Source organism: Corvus kubaryi, unplaced genomic scaffold, assembly GCF_017639235.1.
Source record: "Corvus kubaryi isolate FWS band 111438036 unplaced genomic scaffold, C.kubaryi_AGA036_p1.0 134, whole genome shotgun sequence".
NCBI classification, from domain to species: Eukaryota; Metazoa; Chordata; class Aves; order Passeriformes; family Corvidae; genus Corvus; species Corvus kubaryi.
In genome coordinates this window covers 8,393,952-8,414,598 of record NW_024580668.1, presented here as the reverse complement: position 1 = coordinate 8,414,598, position 20,647 = coordinate 8,393,952, and the positions used below count along the sequence as shown (strand labels likewise).

The 20,647-nt window shown below is 40.0% G+C and overlaps 1 protein-coding gene across 2 annotated transcripts; it reads left to right on the top strand.

Moving 5' to 3' along the window:
• Positions 1–1,938: 1,938 nt before the first annotated feature.
• Positions 1,939–18,714, top strand: LOC121674744 (protein-glutamine gamma-glutamyltransferase E-like). Of its 2 annotated transcripts, none has more exons than XM_042049326.1 (13): positions 1,939–2,045; positions 9,426–9,593; positions 9,902–10,135; positions 10,678–10,796; positions 11,286–11,414; positions 12,339–12,516; positions 12,675–12,810; positions 13,721–13,824; positions 14,291–14,536; positions 15,476–15,781; positions 16,439–16,596; positions 16,804–16,937; positions 18,328–18,714. In XM_042049326.1, exons 1-13 carry the CDS (start codon positions 2,039–2,041, stop codon positions 18,473–18,475), a joined length of 2,067 nt encoding a protein of 688 aa, XP_041905260.1. In that variant the 5' UTR covers positions 1,939–2,038; the 3' UTR covers positions 18,476–18,714. The 2 variants fall into 2 exon arrangements, with proteins under 2 accessions (XP_041905260.1, XP_041905250.1); XM_042049316.1 differs by lacking the exon at positions 1,939–2,045 and adding an exon at positions 7,629–7,708.
• Positions 18,715–20,647: the final 1,933 nt, after the last annotated feature.

The following is a 20,647-nucleotide window of genomic DNA, read 5'->3' as shown; positions in this document are numbered from 1 at the left end:
GCCAACAACAAGCAATGCGGGGAAAAGTGTCACTGTCACAGCTTTGACATTAAAATAAATGCCTCAAGGACAGCTCAACTACACACATATATTATTCCTGACAAATGTGCATTCAAGCTATTCTTAATCTCTATGGGAAAAAAAACTAACATTTTTACAGCCTACACAGAGGGTCTAGCTAAACACTTTTCTTCACTGCCAACATTTTTATGTTTCAGTTCAGAGTCTTCAGTCAAAGGCTAGAGTTTTTAAGACCATGACTCCTCAGTTGGCCTCCTCTTTCTATAACCACTTTACATATTCAAAAATATCGTATCTCTGCAGTTGTCTCTGCTTTAGACTGATCCAGCTTGATCCTTCTATTTTTTTTAAGCTCTCCATTCTCTGTAGTCTTGACATTATCCAGCTGAGATTAGCCCTGGGCTAACATAATGCTTCAGCTGAACAACATTAACAACAGAAAAGAGCATATTTAAAATGTCAATGCTGCAAGGCAGCTTTTAATGGCACTTCAGCCACTATGCCCTTCCAGTTTGATGGTGATCCATTGAAGCAATGCAACATTTGTTTTTTTAACAACAAGTTATGCAGTTAACTAATAGAAATCTTGTGTAATCAGTGTTTCCAAAGTGTACTTTTGAAAATACCCTGTGGGATCTTGCTGCAAATCCAAGTCAGCATGTGGTGATAGATGACACTTCTTTCTTCTCCTCTGATGGGCTCAGCTGACTTCTTGGCACATCTAAACTGGCTGTTATTCATCTAGATGCTAAGAAATTTATGTCTTTCAGTGTTCTCCAGGAATTTGCATCACACTAGTTGATGACAACTGTAATTTCTCAGCTCTTTTTCATGCCTCTTGCCCCATTTTATACACAGATACTGTGCTTGCCCCTTTCTGATCTTATGAAATTTCCACCCTTCAAGTTCTTCAAGGTAAGCACTGACATTCCTGAGATTGCTTCAGTCTCTTCTCATCATTGTAGATAAGCGAGATGAAGTAATAATGAAGAGGCAAAATACCTTGTTCAAGTCTGTATAAGTGTAAGGAAACAGAAGTTCCTGTATGTGTAGGGCAGAAGAGAGAGAGATCTGTGATCAGTTTGCTAGCACTGATATGGAAAATGAAGGATTAGCCTGAAAAAAAGAAATATTATGAGGTCATTCTGACAAATTCATTTTGTTCGTACCTTTAGGATTTCCTGTATGTGCTGATGAAGATATTTTAACATTTATTATTCTCTCTTTATAGTCAGAAACTAGATGAGTAACCACCATTGAAACACAAATTATAGTCATAATTTGTACTTGCTCCAAAATGAGCATTTTATTTTACGGGGATGAAGTTTCTCTCTGTGCAGGGAGAGTTACCGCTCAAGATCCACTCATCAAAGCTATTCAATGCTCCGTGGTTTGTCAAGTTACTACTAGCTTACAATACAGCATTCATACCATTAGTATAATTCACAGAGACTCTAAGGAGGGGCTGACACAAAAGCATTACTGTGGTGATCCCCAAAAAAGGACGGATGAGGCAAATGAAAAGTTCTGAGGTTTTTTTCCCAGACTTATGAGTACACTCATAGGGAGGGGATTTGATTATGAATGTGTACTTTTATTGCATGAATAGTCAACTTTGGATCATACTGGGAAGAGATATTAATTTATACTGACTCAAAAAACATCCCTAGCTGAGTGATGCATCATTGCATGTGAAATTCTGGATTCCAGGTATGCAATTAAATGCTCTGCTTTTCTAAGCATCTCATCAGCCTTCTGGATAAATGGCCTGAATTGCACAAGTCCAGTGTCTTAAAGCCCATGAGCTAATATAGGGTTACTAGGAAGTTTACATGACCACTGGTATGACTTACCTGCCTCACTCACCTAATGTGAATTATAATTGGTTTGGACATAAGGAGAGGCCTAAAGTTTTCCCTATAAATGCTGCAACACAGCCAGAGCTTGAAGTCTTATCATATAGGTCTACAGTTGCTCACAGCAATACAAAGTCCAAGGCACAGAGGAGCAAAGGAGCATGGCTGGTAAGTGAAAAAAAAAAAAAGTCTCTTTGTTCATATGGAATGGGAAAGTGAATAATGTACCATGTGTTAGCTTTCTCTGCAGGGTTGTTTTCTAAAGGGTTCTGATTGTTGAAGTACAAAACATTTTGAGAATTATGCATATGTTGTTTCAGTGTTCTTCTTTCCTGAATTTTATAAAAGACAAGCAAACAAGCAAAAGAAGATAATCCATCCATTGCTATACTATAGTTAAATATTAAAAATATTGTAAAATTGCAAATAGAGCAGAAGTTGTGGCAAACTGCAAGCTTTATTTTAGCATGAAATTTAATGAATCAAAGAGTAGGTCAGGTATGAATGAATCTTGTGTTAAGAGCAATACTTATGTGAAGGATACACTACAGACTGAATTTCTTCCTGCAGATCCAGAGTCAGTCGTGCCATTTTAACTATTTTTTAAAATTTGCGTGAAAGGCAAAGGCACTTTAAAACACAAACAAAGCAAACAGAAGTCCAGCAGTGAAGTCTTAGGAGAAAGGATATTAAATTAATACCTTTTAGTAAGATTGGCCATGTACTCACTTAGGCCTGACTTGCTGGCACTTGTATAAAAATGTATGGAATCATAGAATAGTGTGAGTTGGAAGGGATATTTAAAGGCCATCTGCTCCAGCTCCCCTGCAATGAGCAGGGACATCTGCAACTAGATCAGGTTGCTCAGGGCCCCATCCACTCTGACCTTGCATTTTTCCAGGAATGGGGCATCTACCACCTTCTTGGGCAACCTGTGCTGCCCTCTGTGTTAAAAACTTCTTTCTTGTATCTCATCTAAATTGAGTCCTTCAGTTTAAAACTATTACCCCATGTCCTATTGCAACAAGCCCTGCTAAAAGTTTGTTCCCAACTTTCTTAATAGGTCCTCTTCATAAATGCATAAAATGAGTCCTGACTTTAAGATGATGCTACTTTATCTATGCTAGGAAGAGCACATGCTGTGCTAGCTTTATGTGACTTAGGCTTTTCAAGCTAAGGAAAATAATAAAAAGGAACCATCCACAGATCAGGGGCTCATGTGCAGAACTGACATGCATTGTTTTCCCCTCATGCAGTTTAAGGGAGGCACAGTTACCCCATTCTCACAGTTCTAGGAGAAGTGATTGCACAAACTCTTAGAACACAAGTGTTTATCCATGTATCTATTATCTGAAATAATTCCTGTTATTGTCTTGACATTGTGCCAGCATCCCTCACAGCATCTGCTGTTTGTCTGGCCTGGTAGTGGTTAGTTAATGACTATCTGAGTGCAGCTGCTAAGTGTGATACCATCTATATGTTTACTTGTTTAAGAGCAAAACTGAGGCTAGGAGGGAATTGGGTCCATACAATCAGCACAGGGCTATAGATTTTTTCATAAATCTCCTCCTCTAAGCAGAGCTTAAATAAATAGCAAAACACAATTTGATAGGCAAAGCTGAAATATTAGACTGAGTAGAAAAATCCTTCTTTTTAACAAAAGAACTATACAGTAAGGTGGACAGTTAAAACCTTCATCTACAGCAATGGGGGAAAAAACCCACAAACCAATTGTTTCTGCATTGTAACACTTCCTTTTAAGCAATGATTTGCCAATAACTTGGAACATTTTAGCAGGGCTCTCTCTCAAAGCTTCCTCTTGAAATTTCAGACAGCAGTCTATCCTTCTCAACGACAATTTTCTTATTGCATGAAATGCAAGAAGCATTTAATACAGCATTTAACAAACAAACTGGTATTTCCTGATCACGATCAGCACTTGCTTGTGAAATACCCAGCATCCAAGAAATACCCAAGCCGCCGCTCAGCTGGAGATGTCAGAACTGCAAGCAGATGCTCCTCATGGTACCATGCACAATTTTTTATATAAAAAACTGTGAAGGCTTGCTGAAAACTGTGCAGTGTGTGTGCACAGAGCTGTTTTCACTCCTTCTCTTCCTCTGTCCCTACTCCTCCCATCCCCTGACACACATCCTGCAGACAGACACACCTTTTTTCCCAGAAAATCTTTATGCATTTGTGGGACAGTCTCTAATGAACCTGCTTTAACAGAATCCAGAAGGTTTTGCATAAAGAAAAGGGAAAAGCACCTAAAAGGTTCCTCTGAGTTTGCCTGATTTTTAAAAGGGTTTTGATAGTCTGCAGCACCACTATTGCTACTAAAAATTTAACAGTTTGTTTCATAGTCTCACACTGAAAATAATTATCTCAGCTTCTTTCTGTCACTTTTAAGCTTCAGTGTCATTACAATTAAGGCGTGAGTTACACCTGCAAGCATCTTGTTTGTGCATTAGCATTGGGAGCGTCTGCCCGCAGAATGGGACAACATGCTGGATTCTCAAAGAGAGGAGCAGAGCAGGGCCGTGATGGGAGCCTGCACAGGGATATTCTTGGATGATGAGTATGCAGCAATAACTGGAAGTTAAAACTTCCAAATAATGTCTTTACTCCATTCCAATGGAAGATGGGAGAGGTAGGGAAATACATTTCAGTATCATAGGCTATAAATAATAGGTCCTGTGTGACTATGTGGGAGCTGTCAGGAGAGTCCAGCATAGGTTCATCCCAGTCTCTGCACTGCCAGTTTGGCTTATTCCTCTGTCCTGGTCCCATGGTAGTTTTTGAAGGTCAGATATTAGTGCATGTCACTAGTATGTCACTGTCAGCCTCCCTTCTGAAGAAGCCATCTCATCTAGAATGAGCCAAGATCTCAAGAGAAGATCTGAGCCCAGCTAACAGGGTACCCTTCTTACACAGACAATATGGAAGATGATTGTGCCAAGTTCTGCTGTCTTCAAAGGAAGGTTATTGTCAAACTTCAGGAAGAGTTAGGAACTTCAGGAAGCCTTCAGGCTGCAGCAGGCTGCAAGCTTCCATTCCAAATGTCCCTACTGTTTAAGCCATGTGCGTGGAAGAAGAAGATAGAAAATAAGAAGTATGTCTTGGACAATATGTAAGGCTCAGAAGAGATCTTGCCCAAATATTCTTCCGTATGGACCTGATCATTTTACATCAGGTGGTTCTAGTCTTGAAAAGTACTAATGTGGGTCAGTCCACACCACTGTTCCAGGGACCCAGGTCTCTCCCTAGTTGGGTCATAAATAAAGCAAAGCTGTAGAAAACCCCTTGAATTCCTGTATCTAGGATAGCAGGAGTGGGGGCTGCTGGTGGAATTTCTTGCTTAATTATTCAAAAACGGGATATGATAAGAGACAGAATAGCCCAAACTTCTCAGGATACTGAATCACAGAATCAGAATAATTTAGGTTGAGAAAGACCTGTAAGATCATCAAGTCCACTGAGGCGGTCCCAATGAGTCATGGCCATGTGGTTGCAGCATGATGCTTTAGGGATATGTTAAAAAAGAGCTGTGCTCAGAAAGAACATAGGAGCAGATAGACTATTACAGGTAATAATTTCCCATCCTGAACAAAAGCACAATTAATAATAGGTGACATTTCATAAAATTCAAGTATCACTGAGGATTCATACAGACTTGGTGTGAAAGAAAACATTAGAAAGAAGGAGAGAAAGGAGTATACTGAGGGGAATTTGACTGTTACCAAATATATCCTTCACTGTTCAGTGCTGAAACTCTTAGTCCTAGATATTAATTTCTTTAACAGTTACTGAAGTGAGGGGAAAAAATCTGGGTATTACTGGAAAAGGATGTTACGAATTATATGACTGGACCAGTCTGCAAAAGATGATTCTGATATACCTTCTTCTGGGTACATGAAACAATATAGTAAGGTGGCTTGTAGCTTCGATTTTCTGAGGTCCAAAGGAGTCTTCTCTTGCTATCCACGGAATTTCAAGCACCTGCCTGTACAGTCCCTACATTTACAGCCACCACTCAAGCTCTGCAAACACTACTTGGCCAGGAAGCTGCCTGTGTCAGATGCATTGTGCTTGACTGACTGTGTGTTCTGACTAGTGTTAGTATTTCTCATTAATTTAACCCTCATTCTCAACCTTTGCCCATAATCTTTAATCCAAAGGTCCAGTGTGTATCATTCATCTGTTTTACAAACAAAGCACACCAGAGGCCCGCAAGGCAACTTAGGCTGAGCTGGGAATAAACACCAGGAGCTGACACAACAGCCACAACTTGTTCTTCCTGACATACTGTCTGCCAGCATAAATGAACTGTTGTTCTTTTTCTTTCAACACTAACTTCCTATCAAAGCAACTAACCTTCCTATCAAAGAAAAACGGTTTGCTGTGTACCCAAGGATAGCCTGAAATATTAAATTTATTCTGAAAATTGTTTGTGTGACATTTAACAGTATTTAAAAGTATGAATAGGAAAGTATGTCTTAACATCAAAAATTCTAATCAAATTCTAGACATTTTAAATTTAAGAACTAATCTTATCACAATTGGGCTTTGCAAGTGATAAACCATGGTCCCTCTTAAGATTAAATACAATTAATGAACAGAGATTCAAAGCAGAGGTCTGAATCATAGCCAGGTAAAAACTGTTTCTTGTGACAACACCTTTTTATAAGAAACAGGAATGAAACACGTCTGTATATGAAATGGGTTGAGCAAGGTTCAATTCTAGACTTTCTAAATGTGATCCAAACCTGATAACAGAACAATTTGGGCTACTGAAGGCTGAGCCCAGCCAACTAAAATGATGGAATTTGGGAACGTGTACAGCTATGCCCAGTCCAGCATGATGGGTATCCCTGAGAGGTATCTGTAAGATGTGTGTTGAGTTTATCAAATTTTACAGGTAGTTCCGTAAAAGTATCAAAATTAGTCTCTTTCTTAATAGAAAGGGGAGCCACCTGCAAAGCATAAAAAAAATTCACTCTCCTTGAAATTAAGTGGAGGATTTTTGTGCATAAATTTGCATTGCCAATAGCATGGTCAGAGATGTCTTATGAAAAAATAGTAGTGCACCAGCTGAAAACAATGATAGATATTATATCACAAGTCACAACTGTACTTACCTTTTGTCACTGTAGTGTGTCATGCAAATATGACATGGAGTGCTTGTCTATTGAACAGAGTTAAACAGAAATCATGTGATAAATGAAAAAATGGTTCTTTAAATTTGGCCCTGATTGGACCTGAGGCAGAGACAATAGATTGGTCATTGTTTTGCAATTACTACAATGCCGGGGGGGGGGGGGAGTGGCAAGCAGCTCCGAAACAACAGATTTAGGGAATTAATTTAAAGAAAATGTCCCTGTAAATATTGCTCATGAAGTATTTCAAATTAAAAACAGTGTTTTACAAGAAGGAGTTATGCTCTATCATTATAGTAGCAAGAAAAGCAGCTAAACGCTGAAGTTCTTATAACTTTAAATACATTGAAAAACTCTTAACAAGTGGCCAGACTGTTAGGAATGAATATTGTCCAAGCTTCAGATGTTAAGTTTCAAGGAAACAAGATGAGGATGTGAGGACTGAGGGAAGAAAAAAATGAATAAAAAATAAATCGTCAAGCCCCACCGCTCAGATCAAGGCTGGGGGCAAAGGCAGCCTCTCAAACTCCACCCCCAGAGGAAACATTGCAAACAGATTTTAAGAAGTGAAAGGCACCAGTCATTCCTTGAGCCAGCAGAAGTAGAGGAGGCCATTCAGAGGAAGCTTCAGAAGCTGCCTACAGAGGACGTATTGATCAGATATGGGCCAAGGTGAGCAAGGGGGAAGCCCATCCCGTGATGCTGTTAGTTATTTTCTTACATCCATACATCATGTTCAGCTCTGCAATGGACACTGAGAGATCACTACTTCTCTAAGGAGTTTTGATCCAAGAAAAAAGTAATAGAAAATTCTTCCATCAAGAGTCAGGAGAAGGATTTTCACGGGAATTGCATTTTTTCATTTATTGTGTGCTTGGGAAAAGCAAGCTTATCAGAACAAGGTTTGGCAGCACAGGTATATTAACTGACATAAAAATGTTGTATTTTGCAAATAGGAGGGGAAAGTCTGCAGCTATTTGGAGTTGTCAGAAAAGTGCAAATGATAGACTGACAAATCTGACATGAGAGAAAGAAGCAAAGCAGAATGTATCATTGCAAAGGCTGAGGAAGGCTGCAATGAGCAGAGAAGGCTGAAACCTGAAGTTAAGGCAGAGAGTATACAAAAATTTGGGGGGTTTTTTTGCAGTTGCTTTGTTGCTGTGGTGGGTTTTTGCTCACGTGCTAATATTTATAGATATGCAAACTGACCTTTATTATAAATCATCCCATGTTGATTTTCCAACTCCTGCCTTTTTAAAGGCAAAACTGCCTGAGCCCTCAGCTCGTTCTACAATAGATGTGCTTCACCGCTAAGCTGCAGAAGATTTTTTTTTTTAATAGTAGATATGTTCCTCAGAAACTCATTCATGCTTCTCGCATCAATACTGTAAAAAACCCATGTTCCTCTCCATTTGGACTGTTACTACATTGCTAAAACTACCAATGTGGTTATTTTAAGGCTTGTCTGAACTTGATAAATTTAAGACCATGCTGTAAAAAAATCTTTACATTAATAAATCTGGTTGAACATAGGATGATTATTTTTTTACTCAATGATGGCACAGGGTAACAATTTTCCACTCCTAAGCACCACACTCTTACTCTTCCCTATTCTCCCTCTTCGCAGGGGGAGAAAAAATCTTTTTCTTCTGTACTTCTGCACTTCATTTAAACCATCAAGCCATCTCTTACTAGAAATCCCTCCATAGGCTCTGACGATGTCAGATCCAAGCCAATCTCAGATGCTTATTCTCTGGCCTTTCATTGAAGCCATAGTTCACATGCAAGAACTTTCTACAGCATATTTTAGTAGTGTCCTCTCTCCAATTCTGCCACCTCTCCCAGCGCCAATGACAGCCCAGTGTCCATCAACATGTTCTTGTTAGGTGCTTCCAACAGTGGCAGCTGTGGGACATAATGGAGCTAGAGATGGCATCATGGCTTAAAATACACAACTGTTTTCCAGCTCAGTCAGGTTTCTTTATTCCTCATTCACAGGCACCAAGGCTGTGCCTCTGTTAGGATGACACCATGTCAGAATGAATGACACCTTGATAGAATTGAGTTGAGCCAGATTTTTATCCAAGTAACTCACAAATATTCAATTCTCTCAGGTTTCTCTTCTCTTAGATGCCTTTCTGATTGTCCTTTAGTACAGGATATACTACTCCTATATTTAATTATGCAGATAATCTCTAACAGCCTATGCAAAATGCAGTCTCTTTAAGAAAAACAAAGCTCACATCTAAATTATTTTTAATTTTGGTGGAAGCCTCACATGGTTACCAGTTACCTGTAGAAAGTAATAAGCAATTCTTCAGAGTGTGTTTGTGCTCCTTCTTCTTTGGATGTACCCTCAAGTTTTCTTGCTCTTCTCATTTTTTTCTAGCTGCAACGCAGCCAAGTACCAACTGGCATCTGAAAGAAAATGCAAGAGAACACCACACAAGTAAATTTTCTAGTGAAGAACTGATTGTGAGGAGAGGACAGGCCTTCAGTATCACCTTCAATGGAACAGAAAAGCCTGAGCAAAATTTAATATTCCTTGCAGAAACAGGTATGGCCCCCAGCTTCTTTCACAGAGAGAGTAATGCTGCCTCAGGATATTCTTTTGGCCTTATATGCACTACAGAGCAGCAAGAGAATACCTCAGAGCCAACATACTCGCTCACATAGCCATGGAACTGTGTGAGGTGTTTGTTGTATTACTCCTACCTCAGTAAGCAGCCACAGCTTCCTTCAGTTGCCAATATACGGCACAAATTCATCTGAGGGGAGGGCTACATCCCTGCTGAGTTTGTTGATGACTAAATCTCTATTTCAGCAAGGCATGGAAAAAGAAATGTTGTTTGTTTTTCTTAAAAGGTCCAAAACCCTCAAAGGCAACCAAGACCCTGGCCACATTTGGTATCTCCAGCACAGTGAGCAAGGAGGGCTGGAGTGCAGTTCTACAGTCCACCAGTTCCAACTCTGTGAGCGTCTCCATTTCCAGCCCGCATAATGCTGTCATTGGACGTTACAAGCTGAGTGTTCAACTTGGCAGCTCCTCTCCAGCAAGTCTTGGCACTTTTGTTCTGCTTTTTAACCCTTGGTCTTCAGGTATGAACATGTCGAAATTCCTCTAAAGACCAAAGTTGCTTTTAGCTTCATTAACATTTGCAGCTTCTCCATTTGATCTATACTTTAATATAGCAGCTGAACATTGACAACATAATGTATCAGTGACCAAAAAAAAATGTGTCTAACAGTTTCTTAGGACCTTCTGGTATGAAAAATCAGCTCTGTAGCATATACATACTGAAGAGCTCACTGTCCTAAAAGATAAAGTTCTGCTTTTGACAGAGCTTGCCTCCTGCTGCACAAGTTTAGAAGAGTGTGTCTGGCCTCTACAGAACCAAAAAAAGAGTCATATTTACCATTTTCTCACAGATTTGGCAGTGTCATACCTCCCTCTTCACGCAGACACCTCCCACCCCTTTCTCTAATTGTAGAAGATCCCGAGTTGCATGATCTGTTTATAGCAGCAAGAACAGCAAAGGGTGGCTATCTGTTAGCACTCTTATAGACAGAGAGCAAGACTCCTGAGGTTTTGTTTTATTTTGCCTGCCATATTTGTACATCTCTCTGTTTTGGTTTTTCAGGTGATGATGTGTTCATGCCTAACAAGGCTGAGTGCGAGGAATATGTGCTAGAAGAGTTTGGCATAATTTTTGCAGGCAATAAAAATCGTATCAGCAGCTTTGGATGGAACTTTGGCCAGGTAAATGTTTTTGCATGAACTGGGTCACCAGATATTGTTTTTGCATGAACTGGGTCATCTGCTTTTTCCAGTTCGTTGCATATCTATGAAGTGCAGGACTCTGGTGTTGAAATCAGCACTTGTGCCAAGCCCTGTTTCACTGATCAATACGAGAATTTGTAATTTACTAGTCCCTGTTCTACACTGGAAGTGCAGCCAGCAGACACCTTTATGTCCTTACTAAGACTAAGTAGCCTTAGAGTAGTAAAGTACTGCAGCAATGCTTGAGAGGCTTCGAGTCCACAGATTACAAGCTTTGAAAAGCTCTGTGACTTCTGATCTTCAGAGTTTGTTGTGGCCACATTTTTATATGGTAATGCCTGGCTGAGCTCTGCAGCACTTCATTTGGTGATTAACAAAAAACATTCAATCCTTATATGGCTCTCTGCATCCTGATTTTTTGTAGACTAATCTGTGTTTCCACAACACTGATTTATTTCTGTACCATAGTTTCAAGGAGATATCCTCAATATTTGCCTCTCCATAATGGATCGAAGTTTATACTACCGTCAGGATCCTGTCACTGATGTATCTCACCGACATGACCCCAGGTATCTGGGCCGTGTTCTCAGTGCAATGGTAAGCAACATGTTCAAAAAGTCCAAACTACTAAGTGTCCTTTAAAAGTAGTCAATGAAAGTAAATATGAAGACATTTCTTAAAGAATTTTAGGCCTCTGTATGCACCAGATATTATGGGTGGTGAAGTATGGGCCAGAGAAACCCCTATGTGGTCATCTGATCTGAGCCTCCTAGATTTATCTCCTCTGGGGTAGTTCTGATACTTATCACTTTGATATCCAGGAGTCGAACTGAAAATATAAGACATGGGGTGGTTGAGGGACCAGTTCCTTGGAGGTCTTTAGTCCAGCCAGCCATTTGAAGTGGAAGTACAGTGGTACTTCTGTACTACTACTGTAGATCAGCTCAGCCATGGATTTGCCACCTCTATGGGTGAGCAGTCCAGAGCTGCACTACCCTCCTAATGAGGAATTTGTCTCTTATGTCAAATATGATTTTCCCAAGCTACAGCTTTCTGCTGTTGCCTCTTGGTATATAAAAGAGAAAGGTTTGTTAGAACACACATTCAAATGGTTTTAAGCTGGTTTTACATTCCCCCCACCCTCCTTAACCAGACAGAACTAGGCCACTGCACTCAACTTCTCCCTGTAGATTGTGTGCTCCAGGACCCCTGACCATTTGGGTAGCCCTCCCTCCTGAGTCCTCTTCAGTGTCTCAACATCCCCTTGAACTGAGAGACCCCAAACTAGAGACAGGACTCCTGGCACAGCCTTGCTAGGGATAATTAAAGGGAGTTAACAACCTCCCTCAACCTCCTGGTCACACTTTTCCCAGTGCTGTCTACTGTGAGCTTTCCCTTTTTGAGGAGGGAGCACTGTTGGCTCAAATTCAATATGGCATTTTCTGTAACTCCCAGGCCCCTTTCAGACAGGTAGTAAACTCTTAATTTACCTCATCATAGATTTAGTGAATATCTTTTCAGGTCAACGCCAATGATGACCTAGGGGTGGTGCTAGGAAACTGGAGTGGAAAATATGAGGGTGGTAAAAATCCCAGCAGTTGGACAGGAAGTGGTGAAATCCTGCAAAGCTGGAAGAAATCAGGATTCAAACCTGTTAAATATGGACAATGTTGGGTTTTTGCAGCAGTATTGACTACAGGTATGTTTTATGTCACACACATGACTGACATTGCACAGATTCTGTTAAATGAAGCACTAATAATACTTCCTATATGGAAGTCTCTGAAGACATTACTATGCTATATGAAACCTGCAGAAATATTGCTTCCTGACTGTGGTTTTCTCTTCACTCTTTAGTGCTTAGATGTCTGGGGATTCCCACTCGTACAATTACAAACTTCAGTTCTGCCCATGATGCAGATGAAAATCTGCGTGTGGATGAGTTTTATGATGCAGATGGAAATCATTTGGAGAGGGGAGCTGACAGCATATGGTAAGGCTCAATATTTAATATTAGAGCTTGTCAATGCCTATAGTGTCCTCAGGTGCAGAGCATAGCTTCTAATGGCAAATGCTTTATCTTCTTAAAAATTGCCTTAAAAACTACTACATACACAGAGACGATCAATAAAAAAATACTACAAAATAATAGTACCAGACTTGGTGTTTTCATTCTTTCTCAGTTAAAGAAAGAATTGTGACCCAAATTACAACAGCTAATTGAAGCCAGGGCAGGCAAAGTTACAGATACGACACCACAGATGATTGAAAATTTGCAATATTGCACTGGATGTATCAAACAGTGGGGACTTAACCTAGTTTGAAACTCTTCTTCAAAACCAGTTCACATGAAACTGTAAAAGTTCAACAGAGACAGCTTTCCTGCCTTTTTTTTTTTTTTGCTTTTCTTGTAGTGGTATCATTTGCAGTGAAAATAATTTAACTACTGCTTCTATTAAGCATCAAATGCAGTTCAAACAAGCTTGCATTCAGCAAAGAGCAGTAGTCCCTCATTTTTTGACTGTTTACTCCCCTTTTTGTTCTGGACCCCTTCTAAATATAAGTGACATGTATAACTGTAGCATTGTGCCAGAAGGAAACCAGCTATAACTAAGGAAGTGCATGGGCCCATAGCTTTTGGAGAAAAATAGCCTCTCAAGGCATTTTGTATAATTTCACAAATTTGTTTTCTGCCCTTGAGCATTTCTATTTATTCCACAATGCAATTTTCAGCACCTTTCTAGTTAATGTAGTCAGGGTCAGGGTAGAAGTGGTGAGTCTCAGATAAGAACCTGTGCAAATGAAGGCATTTGATCCATTTAACTAAAATGGCTGATTAAAGGATGTGGACAGGAACTCATGAATACATACTAGTGGCTTACTTTGTTCATTCTTGCACACAGGAATTTCCACGTCTGGAATGAAAGCTGGTTTACACGCAACGACTTGGGCCCCTCATACAGTGGATGGCAAGTTCTGGATGCAACTCCCCAAGAACAAAGTGGAGGTATTCAAATTTTATTTCAGGAATAACGTTGAAAAATTATAAAGTCAGTCACTTTTAGAGAGAAGGGGAAAAAAAGTAAAATCATTGTAAAAGCAATTTGTCAACCTGCTCAGAAATAGCTGCAGAAGAAAATACTTTATCGGTTGCATTAGCTTCAGATCATCTGTGGATGCCAAGAAAGAAGCTAGACTTCCAGGAGCAGTTTTTACAGCAATTCCTGTATTTCCAATGTAGGTATCAAAGGCCATTGAAAATTAAGGGATAATATAAAAAAATCAAGTGTACTCTCAGAATAAACACAAGATACATTGATGACTGGCCTGGTATGAGGGTTTATGTGGATGAAAGGGCTTGAATGGGACAGCAGCATTGGGTAATTCAGGAGTCAGTGATAAATATCTGTCTAATAATCTGCTTACTGTCAAAGACCTAATTATGCCTAAATTCTTTTTCCTTGATGCTGTAGGAATTTATCAGTGTGGTCCTGCCTCACGGTATGCCATCAAAGAAGGAGAAGTAGATCTGGACTATGACTGCCCATTCGTGTTTGCAGAAGTGAATGCAGACTGTATGTACTGGAATTATGACTCTGCAACTGGAAAGAAAACTTTAATACTCTCTACATCTACAGAAATTGGTGTCTCCATCAGTACAAAGGCAGTTGGTAGAGATGATCGTGTAGATGTCACCAGTGATTATAAATATGAGGAAGGTAAGTAAAACCACTGGTTGTTCTGATCACACAGCTGCTTCATTCCCAAAAGTATATAAACTTGGAGTCTCTTTGTGGGAAATTTTGTGCTTTTATAAAGTAGGAGCAGAATTTATACTTTATTTATTTGATTCGTACAGAAGAGGGAAGAAAAGGTACTGAGTGAAAAAAATACTGGCTTGCCTTTTCTAATATGGAGTTGCTTTATGGGACGTAAATAAGGCAAGTCCAAGTATCCCCAAAGAAAGCATTTACTGTTCCATCTGCCTATTGCTGACATGCAATGTCTGCCTCTGCTTAGTGAGAACTAGGCTACAGTTCAGTTATTTGTCTGCAGGATGAAAGGCCTGTTACAGAAACCTAAGCTAAACCAGCACTTAGGCCCAGGAGAAGAAACTCTTTCAAAGGGTCCAAGAGCACAGCACCTTGTCAGTCCTTTGGGTCTGATTGTGCCCATTTGTGTTTCTCTTTTTCCTTTGCTCATGGGCAGCTTCTGCTTTCCCTGTTAAACTGTCATTACCTCAATCCATGAGCCTTCTCCCCTCTTATGGAAATGGGGAATGAGGTGCTGGGTGGATGGTTGGCTGCCAGCCAGAGTCAAATCACCACACAGTGCCATCAGCCTTCCCCAACATTCGGGCCTTCTCTGTACTAGCAAATAAGAATTCACATTTCTAAATGTTACAGCCGTAAAAAGGGATAAAAATGGGGAAAGAGAAACTTTAGACTTAAGATTTTATGTTAAAAAAAAAAAGTTATTAGAAGGACAGTGACATTACTGACTGCAGATCCAGAAAATGAGGTATGGCTGTGGAAAACAGAAGGTCTATTTATCTCTAAATACAGACACTACGTCCTTCTAGCTTGTCTCCAGCAGCCATGTAAAATAAGAGATGCATGTTAACTGTTGAGGATAATTTTCATGGCTCTCCCTGACAGGTTCTGCAAAAGAAAGAGATATTTTTAAAAAAGCCCGTAAGAAGCTAGGACTTGAGGATAAATTTGATCCTACAGCACCGACACAAGAGGAAATTGAACAGAAGCCTGACATCTCAGGGAAATTCAAGGTGGCTGGCTCTTTAGAAGTTGGCAAAGATCTCAACCTACTTCTGGTTCTTGAAAATTTACAATCTGATGCTAAGACTGTAAATGTAAATATGACTGCATGGAGTACTCTGTATACTAGAAGACCAGTTAATGAGATCTGGAAGGACTCCATATCTGTCACTCTGGCTCCAAAGGAAGGTAATTTTTCAAATAACTTTTAATCATAATGGTTTTATCAGTAAATGGGCACTGGAGGCTGGTCAGCTTGGGGGAAAAAGCTCTAACAAACAGCAATCTTAAATCCCTACAAAGAAAAGGCTGAGAAAAATATTACATTGCACATACATTAACAAGGCATGTGTCCCACTATCATGTTCCCAGGTACTTTTCACATTTTGGAAAATGTTACCATTAGGAGCCTGGGATAAGAGATATATCAGCATCTCTAAAGTGAGGTGAAAGATCATTGAATCACAACTGATAGTATCCTGTATTAATCTTAGGCTTCAAGTCATTAGCAAGAAGCAGAAATAATAATTAATTTCTTTAGTATGTAACTTAACTTCTGGAGAGGCACCAGTAAACTCCTTAAACTCCCACTGTTGCATCTTTCAGAGCAACAGGGAGGAAAACAAGCCAGGCAATACAGTAACAGGGAATGGAGAAGGGATAACATTGAAAAAATCACAATCTATCTAAAGCAAACTGATAGACTTGCATGAATTAATTTTGGCAGTGATGGTTGAAGGCCCTCCTAGTCCTAGTGACAGCATAAAAGGAAAATACTAATGTTAAGTATGAAGCTCTGTGAGCTTATAAAAGCATGTACCAATTCCTTTTTTTTTTTCCTTCCAGAAAAACAATTTCCCATTAAGATAAAGTATCCTGAATACCAGCAGCAGTTAACTACAGACAAAACAATCCAGGTCACAGCTTTGTGTCATGTAGAAGATGGGATTCAAGTGCTCGTGCAAAGAAACATCACCCTGGACAATCCTGCCATCGACATACAGGTAAATTTCCTTTGCTGTAACTGCAGTGGCAGAGAAAAGGGAAAGTGAGCTGTTTATGAGCACTTTCTTCCCTGAAAGAAATGTTCTGCTCACATTCTGCCACGGTCCATCACAGCATCTCCTAATACCTCCTCTTCTGATGCCTGAAAAGGCTCAGATAGAAAAGACCACTGAGAACCTGGCCTCACAAGGATTTTCTTTGCACAGATACTTGGTGAAGCAAAAGTGAATGAAGAGGTGGTTGTGGAAGTGGCATTTACCAATCCTACCAATACAGAGGTGAAGGACTGTGTGCTGCAGGTGGAAGGCAATGACCTGCTCCGAGGAACCCTGGAGTTACGGTAAGTATGAGAAATGTCTGATTTCTGCTGTCAAAGATACATGAGCAAGAATGTGGGCATGGATGAGTTGGAACTGGACTATGGGATGAGACATCATTTTCTTCTTGCTGTAACTTGGGAGGCCACTCAGTGTGTACCATCTCATAACAAAGCACACAGCAATGAACCAGCCCTTCATCTAGGCTGGGCTTTGGCTCCACGGTTTGGGAGGTCAAATAATTGCTGTCATAATTGGACAGAACTTGTTTTCCTGCCTATCTAGCAGGAGCACACAGTTCCAGGAAAAAAAATTCATGCTTACCCAAGCTGCAAATGTTGCTGAGGCTGTCTATTCTGCTATAGGCTAGACAGGTTGCACCTTCTTGTTCTGATCAAAGGCCAACAATAGGATACATGACTATTTTTCTCCATACTTACCCAAATTACAACCTATATTAACAAGGATTTTTTTTTTTCACTTTATTAAATGGACTGCAGGTGCCAATCTGGGTGCTCAGCATTCTAAACAAATTATATTTATATCCGACAGGTAGAAATACATGTAAAAAGCAGATACACCAGTCTCAGCTTTGGGAACAAAAATTAAGACTGCTTAGACACAGGTTGTGCTCTCACAGGGTGGGACCTCTGAAAAGCACAAAGCCAAGTCTGCTCCATGCTTAGCATATCAACAAATCCTAACAAAGGCAGTTATTTCTGGAAAATACCTGGGATATGGGAACATGCTCTTCAACTGAATACACAAGCAAACACAAACAAACAAACACAGCAACTTAACATTGCCATTTGCACTTGAGCAATTAGGAATGGTCCATCCCATCATTTATGAGCTCTCCTGAGGGAATTTACCAGCCTCATGTTGTCTATCCCATACAATTTTATCCTCAGGCAAGACAAGACAATATTACAGGGTAAGGGAAAAACATTAACAAGAGTTTCCAAGAATTACAAAATACACTGGTGTAAAACATTTTAACCTCCATTCAAAATTTCCTGCTCTGTAAACACCGAGGTTTTCTTGGTGCTATAATCTATTCTAATTCAGGCATTGGAATTAACATTCTTCATGCTCTCAGATTATATTTTGCAATGATTGAGTAATGTCTTACACCCTCTGTTCTGCATGAAGTCTTATCTCACATATTATTATGTCCCTCTTTGTGGGCTTATCTGGGTTACTGCATAATGAATTTTTGAGAGCCCTAATGTATGGATTTGAGGCTTTAAATACTTACCAGATAGCCAAGTCATGTGTGGTCTTTTCATGGCCATCTTACTTTGAAGTGATAAGAATTCTTACTCCAGGTGAAAGATGATTAGTGAAGAAACTCAAGCATGATGCATAAGCCTGTTTTCAACTTATATTTTCCCTCTGTTTCCTTTTTTGTAGCATACCACCACTGAAAGCCAGTGAGAAATCCAGTACCAAGTTTAAACTTATCCCTTCTGAGGCGGGTCCCAAACATCTACTTGTTAATTTCTCCTGTGATAAATTTGCAGATATCAAGACCTTTAAGATGGTAAATGTGATTAACTAACATGAAGATATACAAGGAGTGGTCTGTGTGTGTATAAACTGAACAAAATGTGATAAGAAATCTTGTATAGAAAACATTGAGATAATCAGCAAAAGAAATCTTCACTTCCTCTGATAAAGGGTCACCAACATCAAATCATTGCAATTTGACATTGTAATTTTAAATAAACTGAGGAATGGTTGATTCTTCATTTACTGTTTTGAGTGTCCATGTTATTAAAAAGAACATTTTACCTTCTACTTAGAGACTGATTTTTGTGTGGCTTTCTTTGGAATTAAATCCTCCTGGCTCCAGAAGTCTCTGCACAAACATTCATAAACTCATTATTACATATTGAAAGCCTTATCCAGTGGACTTCCAAAGCAGTGTTTCTCCTTACTGGAACTGTGATACTAGAGAAGAGTGAGGGTGACTTGCACAATTTATGTCATTTAGCTTTGCCTTCTTTGCTACAAACTCTGTCCTGACATTTTTCCTGGGGTTGGTTTTTTTTTTTTTTGGTAAATCACAGTGACCAAATGAGGCATAGGAAATGTTCAACAGGAATTTGGGTGGTGTCCAATTTGAGAGCCATTCATCAAACATTGGGGTAATTGCCCAGCTCAGTGTACATATTTTAGCATGTTGATATTTTGCACTTGCTGAAAGTCTTCTTTGGGAATAAAAGGCAGGGTAATCTTAAGCCTGAGGGTACTTTGATTTGAGAACAGTTAGGAGTCCTTCACTATAGATTATGTGTCAGAAAATCATCTCTTAGGTTCGAGTTTAGTAAAGCAAACTTAAAGCCTTTATGGGAGGACTTGTACAGGCTAAATGATGGGTTCCAGTGAAGTAGGGGTAGCCCAGTGAATGACTTGGTTTATGGGCAATAACTGTGTAAGAGTATGTCAAGCTCTGACTGAAAATGACTGTGTAGGTAAAGTGGCTGGAAAGCCAAGCTGCTGCTCTATTGCAGTGCTGGGCCAGGAAGCAATAAAATCTTAACTCTGTGCCCCAACTTCCACCACACTACACAGGGTATTGTGACTTGTCACAGGGACTTCTCACTGTTGAGGAGTCCAAGGTCAGATTGGTTATAAAGTTCTTTTGTCCTTGTAGCCTGCAGAATTGCTTTAGAAGGGCACCTGCAGCCGCCCTGGTTTCCTGCTGCCAGTCACAGGATGTCAGTATTTTATGGACATAAAATGGGATGAGCTGCAGAGAGGCTGTGCAAGGCACCCATATTAGTATCTTCTCTTTTTTCCTGATGTTCCTCAAGGCTTGCCAGAGCCAAGAGTTCTCATTGTGTAAATCATGGATCCATAGAATGGCTTGGGTTGGAAGGGACCTCAAAGATAATCTAGTTCCAATCCCCCTGTTTTGGGCAGGGACACTTTTCATTAGACCAGGTTGCTCAGAGCCCCATCCAAGCCGGCCTTGAACACTTCCAGGGATGGGGCAGCCACAGCTTCTCTGGGCAACTTGTGCCAGGGCCTCAGCACCCTCACAGGGAAGAATTCTTTTCTAATATCCAATCTAAACCTACTCTGTGTCAGTTTGAAGCCATTTCCCCTTGTCCTGTCACTCCACACCCTTGTAAATAGTCTCTCTCCATCTTTCTTGTAGGCTCCCTTCAGATACTGGCGGGCCACAATTAAATCACCCAAAAGCCTTCTCTTTTCCAGGCTGAAGAAACACAGTTCCCTCAGACTTCCTCACAGGAGAGGGGCTCCATCCCTCTGATTGTCTTGGTGGCCTCCTCTGGGCTACAGTAAACCACAGTAGATTTCAAGCTCAAGCACAGCCTTGAGTTTAGAATGTAGATACACGCTTAATGACTTCTTTTTACATCTCTTGTGTGTGTGAAACACCCAGAGTGTGCTAAAGTCAAGTGAATTGCATGAGCAGAAACAGGAGAAACCTTTAAATCAGACCTTCCCCTGCAATACTCCATGCACATGAAGTTAATGTGTCTAACTAAAAGACAACTCCAATACAGACTCACAGAAGAGATTCTGAAATGGGGGGTTTTTTTTTGTGGAATTTATGCTGCTTTCCTCTTTCTAGTAAAAAGTAGTAACAAGACAAAGATAAGGTGGATTTAGTTACCCTGGGCATATGAACAGTAGACAAAATTGTTAAGGAGATGAATGAAATCATAAAATTTTTCCCTGAAAGTTGGCAAATTGAAGG